This window comes from Chlamydomonas reinhardtii, chromosome 10, assembly GCF_000002595.2.
Source record: "Chlamydomonas reinhardtii strain CC-503 cw92 mt+ chromosome 10, whole genome shotgun sequence".
Taxonomy (NCBI): domain Eukaryota; kingdom Viridiplantae; phylum Chlorophyta; class Chlorophyceae; order Chlamydomonadales; family Chlamydomonadaceae; genus Chlamydomonas; species Chlamydomonas reinhardtii.
In genome coordinates this window covers 3,662,697-3,682,804 of record NC_057013.1, presented here as the reverse complement: position 1 = coordinate 3,682,804, position 20,108 = coordinate 3,662,697, and the positions used below count along the sequence as shown (strand labels likewise).

The 20,108-nt window shown below is 63.9% G+C and overlaps 2 protein-coding genes across 2 annotated transcripts; one reads left to right on the top strand and one right to left on the bottom strand.

Annotated features, from left to right (window-relative positions):
* Positions 1 to 5,216: 5,216 nt before the first annotated feature.
* CHLRE_10g445900v5 (uncharacterized protein) lies at positions 5,217 to 12,148 on the bottom strand. The gene is made up of 17 exons (XM_043066885.1): positions 11,930 to 12,148; positions 11,635 to 11,707; positions 11,424 to 11,503; positions 11,172 to 11,246; positions 10,196 to 11,011; positions 9,174 to 10,032; positions 8,904 to 8,985; positions 8,528 to 8,626; positions 8,190 to 8,320; positions 7,879 to 8,040; positions 7,536 to 7,730; positions 7,162 to 7,349; positions 6,835 to 7,055; positions 6,554 to 6,602; positions 6,360 to 6,440; positions 6,093 to 6,187; positions 5,217 to 5,977 (listed from the first exon to the last, which is right to left on the bottom strand). Exons 1-17 carry the CDS (start codon positions 11,948 to 11,950, stop codon positions 5,854 to 5,856), a joined length of 3,351 nt encoding a protein of 1,116 aa, XP_042920282.1. The 5' UTR covers positions 11,951 to 12,148; the 3' UTR covers positions 5,217 to 5,853.
* Positions 12,149 to 12,338: 190 nt separating this feature from the next.
* On the top strand, positions 12,339 to 20,105 carry CHLRE_10g445850v5 (uncharacterized protein). Its single transcript, XM_043066884.1, has 13 exons — positions 12,339 to 12,584; positions 12,966 to 13,109; positions 13,596 to 13,726; positions 13,932 to 14,072; positions 14,287 to 14,332; positions 14,452 to 14,564; positions 14,823 to 14,910; positions 15,047 to 15,269; positions 15,439 to 15,539; positions 15,650 to 15,850; positions 15,986 to 16,219; positions 16,384 to 16,539; positions 16,733 to 20,105. Exons 1-13 carry the CDS (start codon positions 12,453 to 12,455, stop codon positions 18,671 to 18,673), a joined length of 3,651 nt encoding a protein of 1,216 aa, XP_042920281.1. The 5' UTR covers positions 12,339 to 12,452; the 3' UTR covers positions 18,674 to 20,105.
* Positions 20,106 to 20,108: the final 3 nt, after the last annotated feature.

Sequence of the window (20,108 nt, the reverse complement as noted above, 5' to 3'; positions counted from 1 at the left end):
TCCAGCTTGCCAGCGCGCGCCGTCGCGCCAGGGGGGGGGTAGTTACGACTGGGAAAGGCCCCATGTTCTAAAACGAAAGAGCTTGACGAGAGGACTCCAAATCCACTTTCAGAGTTTCAATCAGGGTAGTAATTGCAAAGTTATGGGCCCTCAAAGTTCAGGGTCGGTCGTCGGGGTTGGAGGTCCCCAAGGTTTCGTCACGCGGATGTGGGTGGGACTGCCAGATTTCGTCTCTGCGCCCTAAACGCCCCTCTAAACGCTCCGCCCATTAGCACAAGTACTAGCACACATTAGCATGCACACACTAAGGCATTTGCAGAACTTTTGGCCTCTGGAAAGCGGCCGCATGTCCGTCCACATCGGCATCGTAGTAGCGTAGAGCCCCACTCGAGCGTCTCTCACTGGTGTCATGGAGACTATGCGATCTGATGCTAACGTGTAACGGCCAAGGCTTCGTGTGGATCATGGCGACAAGGCTGCCGCCGACCATCGAGCGTGATATGAATCCCGGGATTCTTCACATGATCCCGGGAGAAAGTCGACCAATCTCTTCCGGCACACAATCCCAAACATCATATGTACAGCGCAACTGTCAGCTTAAGCGCACGCCCCGGTAGTCTGACAGACGGGTCGGTGGTCGGCCATGGACACATGGACATGTGTGGCTCGTGATGGAACATGGCAAGGGGCAGGAAAGCGTAGTCCCGATGTGTGTGGCTCCCACCCGTGCCCACATAAATGCGTAGCAAGAAGGGACAAGGCATTGGTGCGTCGTTCGCGCGCTGTTACTGTACCGACGGTAGCTGGCAGGTTGTGTCGATGTTTTGCTGACGCGCATTCCTCACGCTCCGGGCGCCCGGCCAAGGCGATAGCACCACACAGACTCAATGCGACGCCACACCGCGCGGATAGCATAGCCGATGCGCACCTGCAGGCAGTCGACCGGCGTCCACGGATGAGCTGTGTAGACGAGCACTAGCGTAATGCAACGGCGTGCAGCAAAACAATGGCCGGGCGACAGTGTGACAAGCAGGGGCAAGAACAAGGCGAAGCAAAGCAGAAGAGGGGCCCGAATGTGTACGACAATTGTGGCGGGCAGGCCGAATGCGGTGCAACACGCCAACAACACAACCGGAGGTGAGGAAGCGTTGCTGATGGTGAGGATAGGTGCTGCGACGTTCGGTAGGGGAGCTGTGGCCGCGCACTAGATGGGAGGAAGTTTCCGAGGTGTTGTTTCCGAGGCATTGTTTGTGGCTGATGTTTGTGGCTGATTAAGAAAGAAGCAGAGTTTCGGCTGTGAGCGGCTGGCGAGGAGAGGCGAGGGCTGTTGCGTTTTGGAAGGCGGGCGGAAGGCCGCACACGCCGGGAGTCGGGCAGGCTGTAGATTTCGCTGAAGCTGCGTTTGAGAAGGGAGCCGAAGGGACAGCTGGGGTGGGACAGCTGGAAGGGACAACTGGAAGGGACGACTGGAAGGGACAGCTGGGAGGGACATCTGGGAGGGGACAGCGGATGTGGGACTGCTGGGGTGGGACAGCTGGGGAGAGGCACGGGACAGCTGGCATGGGACGCTGGGTGGCTGCAGAGGCTGGCAGCGCTGGGGCTGGTACGTAGGTGGGTACTTGGGTACGCGGCTGGATGGAGCCCGGGCTCACGAAGAGCTCCCCGGTGGCATGACAGGAGGCGGCGTCTTAAAATCATCAGCCCTGCGGCACGGGAGCGCGGAGAGGGGACACGCGCACACACACAGGGCAAAACACAGCCAGGACGAAAAGCCCGCCAAGGAGCCCGCCCACGCAGCCAACACGCGCCCGCCGCAAACAGGCACTCACACGCGCACACACAACCCACAAGACGGCCGAGAAGCCGGCGATCACGCACCGCACGCCCCACACACGGCCGGCGGGACAGCACACTCCCGAAAAGCAGCGCCCCTAACGCAAACCCAAGAACCCGACCTGCGCCGAACCGACAAGGAAAAAGCCCACACGCGCGCCAAGCCCCAAACTTAGCACCGACCTGTGTCCCTACCGTAAAACTGGAAACCAGAAGCCCAGCACGGGAACACCGGCACGGCCGTCCCCGCACCGCAGAGCGGTTCAGGGCAGCCGGGACCGGCGCCCCACCCCCAATCACCTACTACAAGCCACCGCACCGCTCGGTACCGCCGCTACCGTCGCCCATATCGCCGCTCCACGGCTGTCGTGCTGGCTGAGGCTGACGCTGCTGCGTCACATCTGGGGCTGCTGCTAACAGATGGACATATCGCTGCCGCTGTCAGAGGAGATGGACATGTCGTCGCCTGAGCCGATGTTGTTGTCGCCGTGGCACCAGGCCGCGTGGCCAGCAGGAGGGAAGGGAAGCGGTGGTGCGGGCAGGGCCGGCAGGACGACGGCGGCGGCGACTGGTGGCGCGGGGGCCGGAGGGGGAGGCGGCGGCGGGGCCGCCGGCGGAGGAGGGGGCAGATCCGGGGGCGGCAGGAGGCTGAGGAGCCCGCGTGAGGTCATGGTACCCGGCAGCAGTTGGCGATGCCGACAATAGAAGCGCATGAGGGCCTTGCGGAGGAAGGGGCGCGGGTAGGCGCGCAGATGCAGCCGCCGCAGCGTGCGCCGTGCTGACGTGATGAAGGTGCCGAGGGTGGTGCAGAGCCGCGCAAGGGTGACGAGGGCGCCGATGACAACGTTGAAGCGCACGTGCCGGGGGATGCAGGAGTAGAACGGGGTGAAGCGGGAGACGCCGAGCTGCGCAAACTTGGGGCTGTCGCGTTTGTCGTACGGCTGTAGGTCGTACACGACGTGCCCGTAGATGTTGCTGCTGTGGGGGGTGATGGCGAAGTTGAGGTAAGGCGTGGCGACGCCGGCGGCGGGTGTGGCGCCGGAGGCCGCCAAGGTGAGGTCGGTGGAGTAGATGCCAGGGATGCCGGCAAGCGATTGGGATTGCAGCAGCAGGTGGGGAAGGAAGGGGTTGCAGCAGCCGAGGAGGTCGTCGGTGTACCGCTGGGTGTCTTGGAACGCCAGTAGCACATCAAGGGCGAGGGAAGCTTCCGCGCACAAGGAGCTGGCGGAGGGCATGAAGACGCGGGTGTAGAGTGCGTGCTGCCAGCGCAACTCATCATAGGCAAGGACCAGGTTGGCAACGTACGAAGCGAAGTTGGCGCCCATGGCGACGCCGCGAATTTGCAGGTAGGGCTGGCCGCGGTAGGAGGTGTAGGCATGCGTAAGCAGGGCGCGCAGCACCGTGCGGAGGACGCCGGGCGTCCACATATAGTAACGGCCGTGAGCGTCGAGACCTCGATGCGGATGGGGAGCAGGCGGGGGGCGCCCGCGGCGGGCGGCGGAGGTGGATTTGGGGCTGGCGCGGGCAAGCCATGCGGCTTCGGTAGGCCACTGGGCTTCGGCTGCACGGTTGTACGGGTAGAACTGGAGGCCGGCGGCTCCATCATGCAGGGTGGAGAGGACGAGGGAGAAGAGGTTGACCAAATGCTCGATGCAGGTAGGAATAGGCAGGTTGGTGAAGAGCCGTTCCACGTCATATGTGCACACGGCCGGCGCGGAGATAGGGCCGGGCAGCTGACATGGCGCGGCAGTCGAGGCGGTGTAGGTGACGGTGGCGATGGGTGGCCCAGGGGCAGGGGGCGGGTACCGGATCGTGCGGCCGAAGGTGAGGGTGCCAGTGTAGGGGCAGGATGTCGCGGGGTCCTCAACAGGCTGCGGCGCGTGCAGGGGGCAGTGCCAGGTGCCCATGCGGTGGGCGGCGCGTGTGCTGATTGCGGGCCGTAAGCATGCGCCGTGGGCGCCGACGAGGCATGTGGCACGGCCGTCGGTGCGAGCGCCGGGGTGATCACACAGGATGAGGCCGTGACCATTGGTGCGGCCGCAGACAGCACAAGGGAAGTCCGGGGCGGGGGTAGTCGGTGCGGGGGTGGTGGCGGCGGGGGGTGTGGGCGTGAAGGTGGTGGTGCCGGCGCCGGGGAGAGGGTTGATCGGCCTGGGGGCGAGGGACGCGTGGCGCAGCAGGCTAGCGGAGACGAAGGGGCCGTTGACGTGCCACGGCCGCAGGGGCAGGCGCGGAAAGAGGGCTGCGTACAGTTTCGGCAGGGTGGCGTCCAGCGTACGGAGGAAGCCGGTGAGGACGACGGCGGCATCGGTGGTGGGGATGGCGGGAGAGGCGGTGATGTAGCGAAAACCGAAGGGGGTCTTGTGGCACTTGCCGGTGCCGTGGTTGACAGGTGGCGGCCGGGCGGCGTGGAAGGGGAGCCCCAGCGGCTGCAGCATAAGCCCGACGGCGGTAAGGCTGGCGGAGTAGTCAGCAGGGGTGGCGACGGCGTAGAAGGGGGATGCTTGCAAGTCGGCGGCGAGCTTGGCATGATATAGGTGGGGGCACACGGCGACAAAGTTGTCCGGGCACTTGTCCATGACCGTGATGATGAGGTTGCGGCGGACGCTGCGGAAGGTGGCGGTGGCGGCGGCGACATCTGCGGCGGATAGCGGAAATGCCGGTGGAGGCGGCGGTGTGGGGGCGGGGTGGAGGAGCATGTCGGCATCGACGGAGGCGGCGGCGGAAGGGTCGACAGTGGCGCGCAGGGCAGCGGCGGCGGCGTTGACCCAAGATGTGGCGGAGTCGGTGGTGATGCGTGCGGCGCGGGCGGCGCGTCGGCAGTATCCGAAGAGTGACTTCCGCAGGTCGTCGGCCAGGGACGTGGGGAGAGGCGCGCTGGGGTCAGGCGGTGGGCGCGTATTGGCTCCCATGGACCAGAGGGCAGCGGCGGCCGGCGTCAAGGCGGGCTGTAGGCGGTGGGTGAAGATGTGGCCGTGGGCAGGGTCGCGGGGAAGGGCGGGGAAGAGATGGCAGGTGCAGGAGGTGGTGGCGCCGGGGTCGCGGCTGGCTTTTGCGGCGTTGCAGAGGAGGTGGCGCAGGGACGGAGGTGCGAGGAAGGTGACGGTGGAGACGGCGGGCATGCGGTCCGGCATGAAGCGGGCAATGCCTGGCGAGGCGAGGAGGGCTCTGGCGTCGGCGGCGCGGAGGTGAGCCTGAAGCGGGGCTGGGAGGCGGAGGACCAGGGGCTGCTTGGGGCGGGCGTCAAGCTGGCGGCGCTGCGCGGCGGCGTGGGCGGCAGTCAAGTTGTGCCTCCAGCTGAACCGGAGGTATACAATTGTAGAGCTCGCCGAGAGCAGTCGATTGACACCGACCTGGCTAAAAACCAAAGGGTTTTGAGGGGGTTTTGAGGGGTTGCACGGTGGTGGGGTTCGGTCGGTCGGTCCGGAGGGGGGGTCGGGAGGTTTTGGGACATGGGGTCTGGAGGTTTAGTTCGTACCCCCCCCCTGGTCGCGCGCTTGCGAGCGCATGCACCGCCATCCAGTCATTCCGTCACCGCCACACTCTCGCTCACTGCTCATATGCTCAACCATCTCTCCTTGTGCTTTGCACCACACATACCATACCGCCATACACCTTCGCACCCGGGCGTCAAAGGACATTAGGCCGGGGTACACTTCATTCACATCCGCGGCCTCGGCCGGTCATCCCGATGCGTGTCTCCAGTCTCAACATCAGCCCCATGCCAGCCAATCCCTAGTCTGGCAGCGCCACTACGCAACTTGCCGCCCAAATTGAAATCCTTAACGCGTGGTGATGCATCACCTGCGGACGACCTCACGCTACGCTGCCTCATTTGATCCACGCCGGCATACCCGCCTGCCTGCACACACAGAAGGCTGCGGCACTCGGCAACCTTGTATGCAAGACCCGACTGCGGCGGCCGATCGACATAGCGGTGCAGCTTTCCATCAGCCGGCGCCTGCGCCGACCACAAGGGCAGCGAGGCCACCTTGCAGCGCCACGCTCGCCTTTGACGAATTACTTGCGTTTGCCCTTGCGGCCCTTGGAACCGGCCTTTTCCCCGCGCCCGCGGAAGGTACCCGGCCCGGCGCCACCGCCACCACCAGCGCTGCCGGCGCCCTTGCCGCTCTCACCGCCAAGCCTGCATGTGGGTCAGACAGGCGCGGTCAGCACGCCGCAACTGCCAGTCATTATGTGGCTGTGAGCGCCATGCATGTGCACATTACCCACGCACATGACTCATTCGAGGCGCCCACCTGTACTGCACGAAGTGGGTGTTGCCGCGCAGGCGCTTGCCGTAGGCGTCTGTGAACATGCCACAGCATGTGGCCATGTCCGTGATGTCCAGCACCTGTCAGGGGGAGGGGGAGGCGGTGGCGGTGGCGGCGAGGTCCAGACACGACAAGTTAGGGGGTTACGCAATGTAGCGGGAGAGGTGAACGGCGGGTACTAGGGGGAGGGCGTTGCATCAGGCCAGGCCTCTTGTTCAATGCAGGGGCCCACATGGCCAGGCGCCTGCTTACCATGCTACGGACGCACAGCAGCATCTTGCGCTCCGGGAACAGGAAAGCGTTGGGGTCCTCCCACACCCACACCTCGTGCTCCTGTAGATGCAGCATAGACAGTCAGTACCGCACTGCATGCGAGGGCTGGAGCCCAACCTGGAGGCGAACACGCACTCAGCATTCAGCAGGCACCAGCCAAGCAGATGACTCACGTAGGCGGGGTGGTGGCCCTTGCACTCGTTGCAGTAGCGGGCGCGCGAGCTGCAGCAAGGGACAACCACAACATCGTCAACTTGCAGTTAAAGCGCCCACTGCTGGGGGTATCCTCGCAAGCCAATAGGCAATGCTCATGCGCGTGTAACTCCTAGCTACATCCCGGCCTTCTACAAGCTCCACTGGGCCTTGTCCTGCGCCCTCGGCAACACCACCCTGCCGGAAACTCTCCCGCCGTTGCCAACATTCCCAATGCCGTGCTACTCGCCGCCCCTCTTACCAGTCCGTGCTGAACACCTTGGCCTCGTGCACGCCATGGCAGCCCCAGCACGGCATTTCGAAGCTGGAGAACGCGTCCGGGCTGAAGCCCGCCGCGGACGGCCCCGCGGCGCCGCCCGAGCCGCCGCGCCCCGCCGCCCCGGCGCTGGCCCCGAAGGGTGAGGGCCGCATCGCCTCCAGCAGCTGTTTGCGCGCCGCCTCCGTTTGCAACCGCGTGTAGGCCTGCAGGCGAAATGTATTCGCGAACGACATTAGCAGCCGGGATCACAACCGAAAGGCCGGCCTTGCATGCCAGCCCCAAGGAAGCCCGCAGCGCCGCCCAGCCTACCTCATTCACGCGCTTGGACGCCTGCTCGGCGCCTGGCGCGTCGGGTCCGGCCTTGTCGGGGTGCACGCGCAGCTGCGTGCGGCGGTACGCGGACTTGACAGCCTCATCCGTGAGCGAGCCCGCCTCATCCGCGCTGAGGCCCAGCACCGCGAAGTGGTCGCGAGCGGCCAGCACCCGCGCGATCTCGCCTACAGAGCCAGTTGCGTAGGAGCAGCAGCGGTGATCAGAGCAGGGAGCCGGAGACTATCAGGCGCCCAGAACTAGTTGGGTGTGCTTGTCAATAGGAGCTTACATACGCCGTTTGCAGTCAGGACGTGGGCCGCGCTCCATAGCAGCCTGCGCGGTGCAGCATCAGGTGTAAAGCCAACACACACCTGTGGCCCCCTTGACGTGCTCCGGCGCCAGTTTGCCGCCGGAAGACATGTCGTGCAGCGTGCTGTGCCCGTGCCGCCCGTGCCGCGCGCCCTCTGCCTCGTCGTCGCTGCCCGCGCCGGCTTTGCGGCCGCTGGCCCCGGAGGCTTTTGCTTTGCTGGGGTCGTTGGCCTCCGACGCCGCGAGCATCAGCCAGACTGCAGGCAACACATTGCGTACGGGGGCTGCGTCAGAAGCCTTCACGGGACACAGGTATGGAATCGTTACGGCACGAAACCGCTTGAGAGCAGGCCCAAACTTACTCCCTAATGCGGGTCTACAACGGTCCGCCCGCGAAACACCTACTTATGAACGACAACAGCACCGCCGGGAATGCCTGATACCAGGCCAAATTGCGGCAGCTGAGCAGCGCGGCGGCGGCGAAGGCTGCGGCGCGGGTACGGCCGGGCGCCAGCAGGTGACCCACATAGTACACGGCCAGACCCACCGACCGCCACAGCCAGGTGCCTGTGCGTTTGCAACCGGACGGAAGGGAGCGGACAAGGGTGCACGCGTGAGTCCAGATACCACGCTGTTCAGCACAGGAGCGATTGTGGGCCGGATGTAGGCGTCAGCACACATTGCACTTTTGAAGCGCACCGCTGGTCGTGACCCACTTGCGATGCTGAGCAGCAGCGGCACCGGCGCCAGGGTGGACAGCATCGGCGCCTTCTGGGTGTTGGGCATGAGCACGTACAAGCCCACCGTCTGAAGCGCTGCCAGCCACACGGGTGGGAACAGCAGGAAGCTGCAGAGGGAGCCAAGCAGGTTGGTGGGCAAGTGAGTGGTGGGGCAGCAGGAGGCGAGTGGGATAGCAGGGGGGGCCAGCCACACGGCTTTCGCAAGCTGGCAGCACTACCGTACAGCATGTATGACCACTCAGCACTATCCTGAACATTTCCAAAACCAAATCAGTCGACTTTGGATCAGTCGCGCCAACCGATGTCCTACTCACATTGTCAGATATCGCCCCAGCTGCCAGATGTAGAAGCTGCAGGCGTAGGTGATGAGCGCCAGGGGAAGCCCCGTGGCGAGCGCGCAGCCCACCATCCAGCTGCACGTGCACACATAAATGTTTAAGTGGGCAAGTATGAAGCCGCAATTGGTGATGTGGCCCGCGCTGACAGTGTGCGGTCCTGGCATAGACACTGCGCAAGGTGACGCGTGTAGCTATGACCAAAGCCTTCTAGCAGTGGAGTGAGGTACGGCCCGAAACGCACCAACAGCCCATCGCCCTATCACAAGCAACGCCGTGGCACCTATCGGAGCCCACCACGCACCAAGGCGGGCAGCCTCCCACGGTCCTGCGACCCCCCTACAGCCCTGCTTACCGCGCGTACTTGGTGCAGTATCGCTCCAGGCCCCGCGACTCCTCCGGATAGCCCGCCACCTCGTACAGCCAGTGCAGCAGCGCTGGAGGGGGGGGGGGGGCAAGCCAAGGGTAGGGGGCACATATGGGCTTGGGGTCAGGGTCTGAGGTGAAATTCCCGAGAGCTATGCGCAAGGCGCTGCAACAGCAGGCACGGCACAGCGACGCTTCGCGGCCGCCCGCCGACCGCGACAGCTACAGCACGACCCACATCCATTCCTAACGACCTCACCAGCCAGGAAGGAGATGGTGACGTGCGGGATGGTGAGGCTGATGTACACTAGGTAGAACAACCCCTGTACCGCGCTGCCCAGCACGCCTGGGCCGGCGTACGGCTCCAGCCCGCTCTTAAGAGCCTCCATGGTGCCTGTGAACCACCAGTCCCACTTGCGCTCGGCCGGGGGAGCGGCACTGGCGCCGCGGCCACCATAGCCGCCGTCATCGTGGTCCGGTGAGGCGCCGCGGTCAGCGTCCGGCCCAGCACCACCGCCGCTGCCGGCAGCGCGCCCCCCCGGCGGCGGGCCCCGTGCCTTGGAATCTGGACGGAAGCCGGCGCCCGCGTTGCGCGGCTGCGCGCCCGGCTGCGGCTGTTGCTGTTGTTGCTGTTGCTGCGCACCACCGTTGCTGCCCGCACCCCCAGCTGCTCTGGGCTTGGCCTCCGCCGCAGCCGGCTTGCCCGAGGCGCCGCCGCGGGGCTGGGCCTTGCCAGCCTTCGCCTGTCCCTGCCCCTGAGCATCGGCCGACCCGCCTCTGTCTGCCTGCGGCTGGTGCCCTGCGGCACCCGCCGCCCGTGCGCTCGTGCTTGCGCTTTTCGCCGCTCCCGCTGCCCCGCCAGCCCCACCGCCGCTGCTGCCTGGGTTCGGTACGAAGCGCTCCGGTTCGGGCTTGGTGAACGAGTACGGTTGACTCGGCCGCCCGCTCGCATCCGTGCCCTGCGCCTGCGGCCGCGCTTGTTGCGGCGGCGGTGCAGCTCCGCTGGATCCGAAGCCGCCGCCGGCAGCCGCGCAGTCAGCAGCTTCCTCTGCCTCCGCCTCTGGTGACGCCGACCGCGGCATGCGGTGTTGCGGGTCACAGCGCGCGTTGTACTCGGCCTGCGCGCATGCGACGGGACATGGCTGAGACTGGGCGTGTTCCAGCAGCAAGAGCTTTGAAGAATGTGCTGCGTACTGGGCGCCCCCCGGTATGCCGGCCGGCCCGAAGGAAACCCTTGCCAGGCTCCCTATCAGCACCCCACCCCAACTTTTACTTCCTTACCAGCAGCGCTGCAGCAGCTTTTTCATCCGCCGCGAGACCCGTAGCCCGCCCCAGCAGCAACTCAGCCCGCGCCGCGTCGCCGCCGCGAGCTGCCGACAGCGCGCGCTCCAGCCACTGCGCCGCCGCCTCCGCGTTAGCCCGCTGCTTGGCGCTCTGGTACAGGTCCGCCTGCTGAGATGGATGTGCGGGCTGCGGCCCGGCGTGAGCGGGGCCATTGGCGCTTGCCGGGGGCTTCGCAGGCTGCTGCTTCGTAGCAGGCTGCTGTGGGCGCTTGTCGCCAGGGGGCGCTTGGGGCTGGGCACCCGTTGCCGGCTGGTGCGCCTTCTGGCTCTGGGCGCCGCTGGCACCGGCAGCAGGAGGGAATACAAAATGAAACCCATTGCTGCTTGCGCCTCCGGCAACGGCGCCAGCCGCAGCGGGCTGTGCGTCCGGCCCCGACGTCTTCCCGTTGCTGGCCGCAGCTGCTGCAACACCAGCGGGCTTGGCGCCGCTGGTGCTTGTTGAGTGTTTCTGCTGCTGCTGTTGCTGCTGTTGCTGCTGCTGCTGCTGTTGCTTGGGCTTTGGCAACAAGTCCTCATAAAAGGAGTCATGCACCTGCCGCGAGGATGCGCTGTGGCCCGCTGCAGCCCCGGCGCCCGTGCTGCTGTCAGCGCCAGCGGCCCGCACACCTGCTGCGCCGTTGGCTGCAGCACTTGCCGTGGCGCCTTGAGCCGCGGCGGCCTTACCTGCTGAGGGTGCTGCCCCGGCTGCCCCCGCGAGCTTTTGTCGTGCTGCCGCTGCTGCTGCCACCGCGGCCTCATCCACCACGAAGACGGCCTGAAGGTCCACACAGTCGGCCGTGCCACAGGTCAGGCACACGTGCCACAGCCGCTGCGGCGGCTTGCAGCAAAGCCCCCACGCAGCTAAGCTTCCCCCTGCTTGACCACATGGCAAACGCAGCATACACCGCATGCAGCTCCAGCCCGGCACAACTGACCTTGAGCTGTGCTTTCTTCTTCACAAAGCGCAGCAGCTCCGGCTTCTCCAGCACGGGCGGGTCCACTGGCAGCTCCTGCAGGCGGCGGCGGCGACGGTGAAGACCAGACAACATCAGTTGTCCAAACACAGAAGGGCAGCGTGGCACGTCCATGCTGCCCTCGAGCCAAAGCTGCACAACCGCCCAGTTCCCTTCTGGACAGCACGAATTTGCTCCGCCAACGTTTCACACGCGGGCACGCGATAGGCTCACCAGGCAGTAGCGGCCCGGTACGCGCACGGAGATGTGGTTCGGGCGCACGACCACATCCAGCTCGTTGGCACTTTCCACGCCTGTGTAAGCGCGGTGAACTTTACACGTTTTGCATATACCGTACCGTGCAGGGCCGCCACTAAAAGGCAGGTGGCTCCCAGCCCCCTGACTCGCCCCCCCGCCAGTTGGCTGTCACGCTCAGCCGGCGCACCTGGGAGCTGCACTACCAGTTGCAGCTTCTCCTCACGCCCGTCATCCTGGTACGTGAGGGAACACTGTGGCGTCTGCGCAACGGAAGGCTGGCACAGAGGGCCAGTGCGTCAGCTTCAGAGGAAACAGCCGCAGTGACAAGTGGGGCAAGGCCACCTACAGATACTCACGAAGATCATTCCCAGGCAACGAATGACAGTACAGAGATCAAAAGCGCCCAAGCGGCAAACTGGGAGAGTGCGGGAATGTGTATCAATTATGGCGTCGCCTTCACTTCGCGAGCACGCAGCACTCACCTGCTCAATGACGCTCGTCATACTCGATTGGATGCAATGAGGACGCCCCAGAGGGCATAAGTAGCCGATCGCCCGGCGGGCTTCCGAGTCGCCCGATGCGGAGGCCGATAACCTAACTCATGATTATTTGGTACGTCAACATACGAAGACTGTGCCTAGGAACTGCGGACTGTGCCTGGGCCGTTTTGGCGGTGTGTTCTCGCGCAGACACGATTGAACTATTCAGTTGCCTTTAATTTCTTTAAGCGAACCATTAAACATCTCGTGTGATGGGGCTTCCACGTTATCGGGAAGATAGGTCGGGAATGGCGCCTCTCATTCGGCAGTTTGGCATGGCCGGAATTTTAATCATATGACGTCGTTCATATACTTGGTCGAATACATTCGCATGGTATTACGACGAGACTGTTTTACACTTTTGAACTTCCGAATGTTGTCTTCCCAGTCTTGGCTTTCTCTGCGCCAAAACCTGATGATACATACAAACCTTTTATAACCTTGATAAGAGCTTGGCCCAATGGGAATGGGGCGACGGGAATACAGTCCCGGCGCGAGCCCCCTGCGGTCGCCGTTATTACTGGACCCGTTCGCGAATGCGTCTCTGGCAGCATCAGCCGCAGATAGAGAGAGTCGAGGATGCGCGCGCCTGGCAAAGGTGCGCGACGGGACTTGATGATTCCCACGCTCATCCCGTTCATGGGACTGTCCCGCACGCTGCTGAGCTGTTACTATCTCATTAAGTAGCGTCTTTTCTGGGGGCAGTCCCGGTGGAGCGTTGCGCTCGCCGGCCTGGACGCACTGGCGGTTGACCTCCACCAGCCTCCCCCGGCCACGCAAGCGTTGGCATCGCCAGTCCCAACGTTTCATACCCTGTACGCGTCGGTTCGTACAACACGTTGAGGCCCCCCAGATACCTAGCAGAGTCGTGTGAGCCTGTTACTACCTGCAACAGCGGTGGCAGGTGGATGCTCTTTCCCCGCGTACTGTACTGGCAATCCACCTACTACTCGTCAGCACGTCCCCCTCAAATGTTCAGGACTTCTTACATCAACTCGCCCTGGCGGGTCCGCTGGGGGTCAACCTGGTGGCTGCAAACTCGGCTGCGATCATTAATCTGCTGTTCGTGGCGCGCGGCGGGACTGTACAACTCGCAGCTGCTGCTATTGGCAACAATGTGGCGGTGAGTGGGGGCCTCTGGCGTTACTACAGTGCCCTCCACGGGTGCGACATGCCCCCACGGTATTAGGGCCATTCGTGGCTCTTGCCAACGCCGCGTCCCCATACGCCGCAGCAATGTGTTGAGTTTGCGCCTATAACAGACGGCCACTCAGGACGGTGTATTGGGGCTCGCGCTGAGACACGATCAACCCATCTAGCTCCCTACGTCAACGGACCTAGGCCGGACGGCTGGGGAGGACAGCATCAACCTGTCCTCCATACTCTACACACATACGCTGCAGCACACAAACTCCCAATCACTCCCTATCGCTATCCAGGCATAGTTGGGGCACACCGCAAGCACCAAGCATAGTTGTCAGGAGGGCTTGTGCAGCGTGGGCATGTAACGGTCCGTTGTGGTGACGGCCCTGCAGTGCACTTCTTTGAGGTAGCTGCTTCCAAGGCTAACGTTGCTAATACGACTTTCTATCTTTGCTTGTCGTTTCAGGTCATGCTGGGCCGCCTAGTGCTTCTGGGCCTGTGCGGGGCGCTTGACACGCTAGCCGCGCAGGCTTGGGGCGCAGGCAAGGAGGGCCGACTGCCGCTGCTTCTGCAGCGCACGGTCCTCTTCCTGTGGATGTGAGTGTATGGCAGCTGGCTGGTTGGGGGCGGGAGCTGTCGGAGGAGGCGCAGGGAAAAGGCAGTTTTGCAGCAGCGGACTAGCGTCTCAGTTATGGGTGGCTGCGGGGAACAAGCAGGAGCTGGGCAAGTACGAAGCATAGTCTACAGTGAGCTCTCCGTGCGTAAGCCGTGTTCCGCTGCTTCCTGTGATTCCTGCAAACAGGCATTGCGCCGCCATCAGTGCGGCCATGCTGGCGCTGCCCAGCGGTCTGGCGGCTCTGGGTCAGGACGCGGAGCTGAGCAGCATGGTGCGCACCTACATCCTGGCGCTGCTGCCGTCCGTGTGGCTGGAGGCAGTCACCAGGTGGGTGGGGTTGCGGGGAACCGCTTTGCAATTGGCCCAGTGAGATGGGGGCTCACTGCATCAAGGACATTTGGGTCAGGTAGCCGGGTGGTGTGCGGACGTATGCATGGCCTGAGAATGTGGAAGGAGCTCGTGCGTGTACGGTAGTTGGGGCCAGGAATTACCCTGTCGAGTCAACAACTGCTGGCGCTCCGTACGCTCCTCATGCTCGCAGACCCATCACTCGTGTACTCGTGGCGCGCGGCATAGCCAGCCCGCAGGTAGGGAAGGATGCATGGAAGACGGGAGAGGTGATGCTACGGTATGTTTTCTGCGCTTGTCCGACGACATGGGCATGGGTTGATGATCCCAACGTAATAGGTTTTGCCACGCCGTGCAGATGTACATTGCGCTGGTGGGCCTCCCGCTCAATATTGCCACCAACTACGCACTGGTGGTTGCGGCCCGCTGGGAGTATGTGGGCGCGGCTGCCGCTACGTCCGCGTCTGCAGGGTAAGCGGCTGCCTCCCGGTCTAAGAAGCGGCGCAGTAGCTAAGGATCAGGTCAAGATTTAGAAGGGTGAGCGAGGTGTTTGAGGAGGGTGCTGCGGGACGGGGAGCTGGGGGCGTGGGCGAGGTGTGCCCTTGTCACGTTGCAGCTTGAAGAGTGCAGGTGCATGGTACGGGCGGCGAGCCCCGCGGGTTGTTGTGCATACGGTGCACTGACACACATGCTGAGTAGGATGGGCTAATTTCGCAACCTGGGCCACAGGTACGACCTGCTGTTGCTGCTGGGGTATGTGATGTTCTCCGGCCAGTGGAGCGGCGTCATTGGGACGCCCACGCGCAGGGCATTCAAGGTAAGCCCGATTCGATTGTGCCACGCATGCGCTGCTGACCCACACGGTGGCAGCCATAAACTGCCTTGCCTATCCTGGGTTGCTCGCTTCCTGAAACCCCGGTTTGCGTAACCCGCGCTGCCCGGGGGCCACACAGGGCTGGCGGCAGCTGGTGCGGCTGGCCTACCCCGCCGCCAGCATGAAGTGCGCCGAGAGCTGGGCCTTCACCATTATGACCCTGGCCGCCTCGCTACTGCCCAGCGGCTGTACCGCAACGGCGGCAGTGGGCGTTTCGTACAACGTGTACGGCGTGCTGTTCATCGCCTTCGTGGCGTGCAGCACCGCCGCCTGCGTGACTGTGGGCAACCGGCTGGGCGCAGGTGCGGGCCACAGCACTGGCGAGGGAAGGAAGGGAGGAGCCTGCGAAGGTTAGCCAGATGGTCGGGAGGGGGTTGTTATTGAGCTGGTGGGATGGTTGGCAGAAATCCACACCCCCGTGCGGTATGCGTGCACAGTGCTTATTCAACCAGCGCTTGGTTTGCTGTGTAGGTGACGCGACGGGAGCCAAGTTTGCTGCAGCCGCCTCGTTGCTGATTGTACCCCTGGCCTGGGGCGCCGCTGCGGTGGCACTACTGCTGCCCGCGTGTCAGGTGCGCCGCCTGTGTACCTGATTCCGCCATGCTATGCTGCAACCGCACGTGTACACCTTACCCAATACCGTAATACACCTTCTGCTTTCGGCTCCGTCACGTTGTTGCAGACTTTCATCATCAACATGTTTGTCACCAGCGGGGGTCCCGCTGTGGGCGGCGGCAGTGACGTGCCAGTGCCGGACCCCGGTGGCCTGTCTCCCGACGGCGGCGAGGAGGCCCTGCGGCTGGTGCTGCGGCACATGTTCGTCATCGTGGCGGGTCTGGTGCTGCTGGACGGAGTGCAGACCATCCTGTCCGGCGTCATTCAGGTGGGAGCCGTGCAGTGCAGGCATAGCATGGGCGTGCAAAGATACAAGCCGGCTTTGGGGCTCCCTAATCACCTGCAACTCATGCAACCTCGCTATGGCGGTGAGGTTCCTCCTATTCTTGATGCCCATGCTCAGGGCTGCGGCCAGCAGCGCGCGGGCGCCCTGGTGAACCTGGTGGCCTTCTGCGTGTTCGCGGTGCCGCTTGCGCTAGGGCTGGCCTTCCGCGTGCAGCTGCCGGGGTCGGAGCCGGCGGACGCGGCCTGGTGGGGCCATCTGCTGCCGCCGGGTCTGCGCGGCGTGGTGGTGGGCATGGGCATGGGCCCTGAGGGCCTGTACCTGGGCATGATAGCTGGCCCCATCATCCAGACAGTGAGTGCTGGCAAAGGATGAGTGGGTGGGAACCGTGGTAGCGTGCAGGGATATTGCTAAGGATGCCTGTATGACTGAATGTCAACAGGTATGTGCTGCTGACCAGGGGTACATGCCGGCAAGCTGCAGTCTTTGTGCCGCCTCGCCCTGCCACGCCACTGTAGGTCTGCTACACGTACATCCTGCTGCGCACCAACTGGCAGAAGGCCAGCGAGCAGGCCATGTACGCGGCCATGCAGCAGTCCACAACCTCGCTGGCGGGATTGCTCGCCTCAAGCATGAGGCGTCTTGACCCTGGCGCACTGGCAGGGCCGCCGCTAGTGAGTCCTGTATCGTGTGATGCTTTGGCGGCGCAGTCGGGCAGGGCTCGTGGCTTCTTGAGTTGTTGAGTTTTACAGTGGCATCCGCCTGGTTGATTATGCCATGGCTTTGTACTCCAAACATGCAATTCGTTGTTTCGTTAATGTGGAATGACCCTGCTATGATGTGTCTTGGCCTGGCCCTCCCACACAGGTCCGCGCAACAAGCAACGGTAGTGCGGTGATTCCGGGGACGTTGCCATGGCTGATGCCGGTGATTGAGGAGCACAGCGGCGAGGGACGCGACAGCAGTGACGGGCAGCTGGGCAACCGTCTGGGCAGGGGCCCCAACGGCGAGCGCCCGGGCGACTCCAGGGCAGACATCCTGGCAGGCATTGGGCTGGAGAACTGGAGCCCTGTCCGCACGCCTCTGGTGGGCTCCGCTGGTGAAACGCTTCTGGGCAACAGCCCGCCGACATTCGGGGCAGGGGCTTTGATTGCAGCAGGCGCTGGCGGCCTGGGCGCGGCGGCTGTCTTTGGAGCGTCGCCTCCTCGGCCGGGGCCTGGTGCGGCGGTTCAGGCAGCCCACAGGATGGCGCATGCTCGCCACTTGGCCACAACGGCGGGCCAGCGGCCGGCGTCTGCGGTGGTTGTCACAGCGAGCAGCGGCACTAGAGCAGTAGTGACAGGCTGGCCTTCAGTTATGCCGGAGGCTGCTGTCAGCGACCTTTCGCCGGGCCAGGCTGCCCGCTCGCATGCGCTGATACTGGAACATGGCTCCCCGCCGCGTGCTGTGCCGGGTTGCTGCCCGCTCGCCTCAACCCTTGACCCCAACACAACAGCCGTCATGTCAGCGCCATCCGCGGGGCTGTCCACCGTCAGTACGCCTGCGGTCCTGCTGCTGCTGCCGCCCGGTTCCGTGCAGTCACGCGCCTCGGGGCTTGCATCTGCCAACACTAGCGCCGGCAACACGGCGCACGGCGGCGGCTGCTACAGCCCTCCAACACCACCTGCCGCCAAGATCAATGTAACCAAGTTACATGCCCCCGGCGAGCTGGACTTTGAGACGTTTGAACCGTCAGGAGCGTTGAATTGCACACCAGCCGACGCTGGGGCCACCGGTTTGGTGGCGGCGGCGGGGCCAGCTCCTGCACGACCGGTGGCAGCGTCCTCAGCTCGCTCACTGCTCGGGGCGCTGCTGCCTGCGGCAGCGGTAGCAGCGCCTGCGTCGGTGCCTCTACCTGCTGTGCCAGGGCAGGTCGAGGCGCCTGCTCTACTCTCAGCCGCGGCCGTGCCAGTCGCCGCTGGCTGGTTTAATTTTGGCTGGAGCCGTGGCAGTGGAATTGTGGCTGAACCCATTAAGGGTGGCCCGCCTATTGCCGCAACAGCGGACGGAGATGAGTTGCCATTGCAGCTGCCAGGGCTGCCTGCGCGTACCAATGCCAGCGGGTCGCCTGCGCTTACGGACGCTATTGCAGCAGCAACCGGCGGTGCTGGGACGGTTCTGGGCGCAGCCGCAGGGCATCCGCGCTCGGTTGCGGCTGTGACTATGCCGTCACAAGGCGGTTGCACGCCGGCGCAGCCCGTGAGCCGCCATAACCGTGCAATAGCTGGCAGTTGTTTGTCTGGCCCTAGCAGCGCCAGCAGCAGCGCGAGCGGCCTTGTTGGCGCCGCCGACTGCGGCAGTGACGGCAACGGTGCAGCTGCCGTCATCACCAGCGGCATGGGTGACGCGGGCAGCGGGGCAACCGGCGCGGCAGTTGCCAAACTGCGGGCCAAAGGCGAGGTGTTCCGTTCGTGCGAGTCGCTGGCAGCAGCTGTGCCGGGCTCCATGGACATGTACATGTTCTCTCCGGGCGCCACACCACGCGGCGCGGACGGCGACACTAGTTGGCTAGACCCCAACACACCGCGTGGCGCGCTGCTGGCAACTTCGGTGGGTGGCCGTGGCGGAAGCGCGGCAAGAGCGGCGCGGTCGGGCGGAGGCGCGTCGCTCACCAGCATGCTGCGCGTAGCGCTGTTCGGCTCCGCGACTGTAGGTGCCACGCCGCAGTCCGCGCCCGTGACGCCTGTTGTCGCGGCCATATCGCAGGCCTACGGGCAGGAGACGCAGAGCCACGCCACAGGCGGCAGCAAACGTGGGCAGAGAGAGTAGCAAAGCGCGTTCGCTGTGCCGGCGGTCAGGTCTGCAGTCGCTGACGGTACGCAGGAGCCCGCACCCATCGCTCCTCGCCTGGCAGCGCCTCGGGATGGGTGACACCCGCTGCAGCTGGTGGAAGGCCAAGCATAGGGCAACGGGGGTCCCTGACCTGTGGCTTAGGATACATGGGAGTGCCACACCGGCAGGCGGTACGCGCAGGCTGCCCACACTATGTACGGTAGAGGGTGGATTGTTCAGCGCTGGCTCAGTGCTAAGGTTAGCGGGCTAGCATTCATGGGCCAGAGCCCGAGCCTGCCAGCCGCACTGCGTCGCGGAGTACAGCGCACTGTCATGCATTCTGTTTCGGAAGGGTTTGAATAGAATCTCTCTCAGCTGCAACTGCGCGTTTCACGTGGCTGATTGTCGGTAGTGTTCGATCGGCAGTGTTACGTACGCCTCGACTATCGCATCCGCATATGCTCTTCGACGGACGGGGTGTTGTGAGTGTGCGTGCGTGCGTGCGTGTGCATGCGTGCGTGCGTGCGTGTGTGTGTGTGTGTGTGTGTGTGTGTGTGTGTGTGTGTGTGTGTGTGTGCGCGCGCGTGTGTGTGTGTTTGTGTGTGTGCATGATTTGGAGCGAAGCTGTGTGCGCCTTCGAGCGAGCGACCTACGACATTTTGTTCCAATATCATTATTATCTGTTTGACAGCTGGTCTGAGGGACGCGTGCATGCTTACAGTGCCCTCCACGGGTGTGACATGCCCCCACGGTATTAGGGCCATTCGTGGCTCTCGCCTACGCCGCGTCCCCACACGCCGCAGCAATGTGTTGAGTTTGCGCCTAGGACAGACGACCACTCAGGACGGTGTATTGGGGCTCGCGCTGAGACGCGATCAACCCATCTAGCTCCCAACGTCAACGGACCTAGGCCGGACGGCTGGGGAGGACAGCATCAACCTGTCCTCCATGCTCTGCACACCCACGCTGCAGCACGCAACACTACAAGCAAAGACAGCCTGGCAACCCTGAGCAGAGAACCTTAAGGCTTGAGAGGCCGCCCTCGTGGTCTTCTTACCACGGTTGCGCACAGCTTAGACGCACCTGCATGCACGCTTGGATCACTTGCGTTTTGACACCCTACATGGTATGATGGCGAACAATGGTATCGTTTGTGGTCGTGTTTCCAGGTCATACAGCACCTTCGCCAGTAGGCTGACTGACTCGTATGTGTGATGGTACAGAACATTGCTGTTGGTTGTCCAAAGGATTAGGCTAGTCCGGTAGGCTCATAGCCTTCGCCTTTGATATGATGTGGACGCGATCAACAGGAAGCAAGTCAGCGGTGGATGCCAAGGGCTTGGAGGCGGTTAGAGCGTACGCGGTTTGGCGTGAAGCCAAGAACTCCTGCATAACGAATCCGACCGACCGGTAACGCTCCACCGCCCTAAGT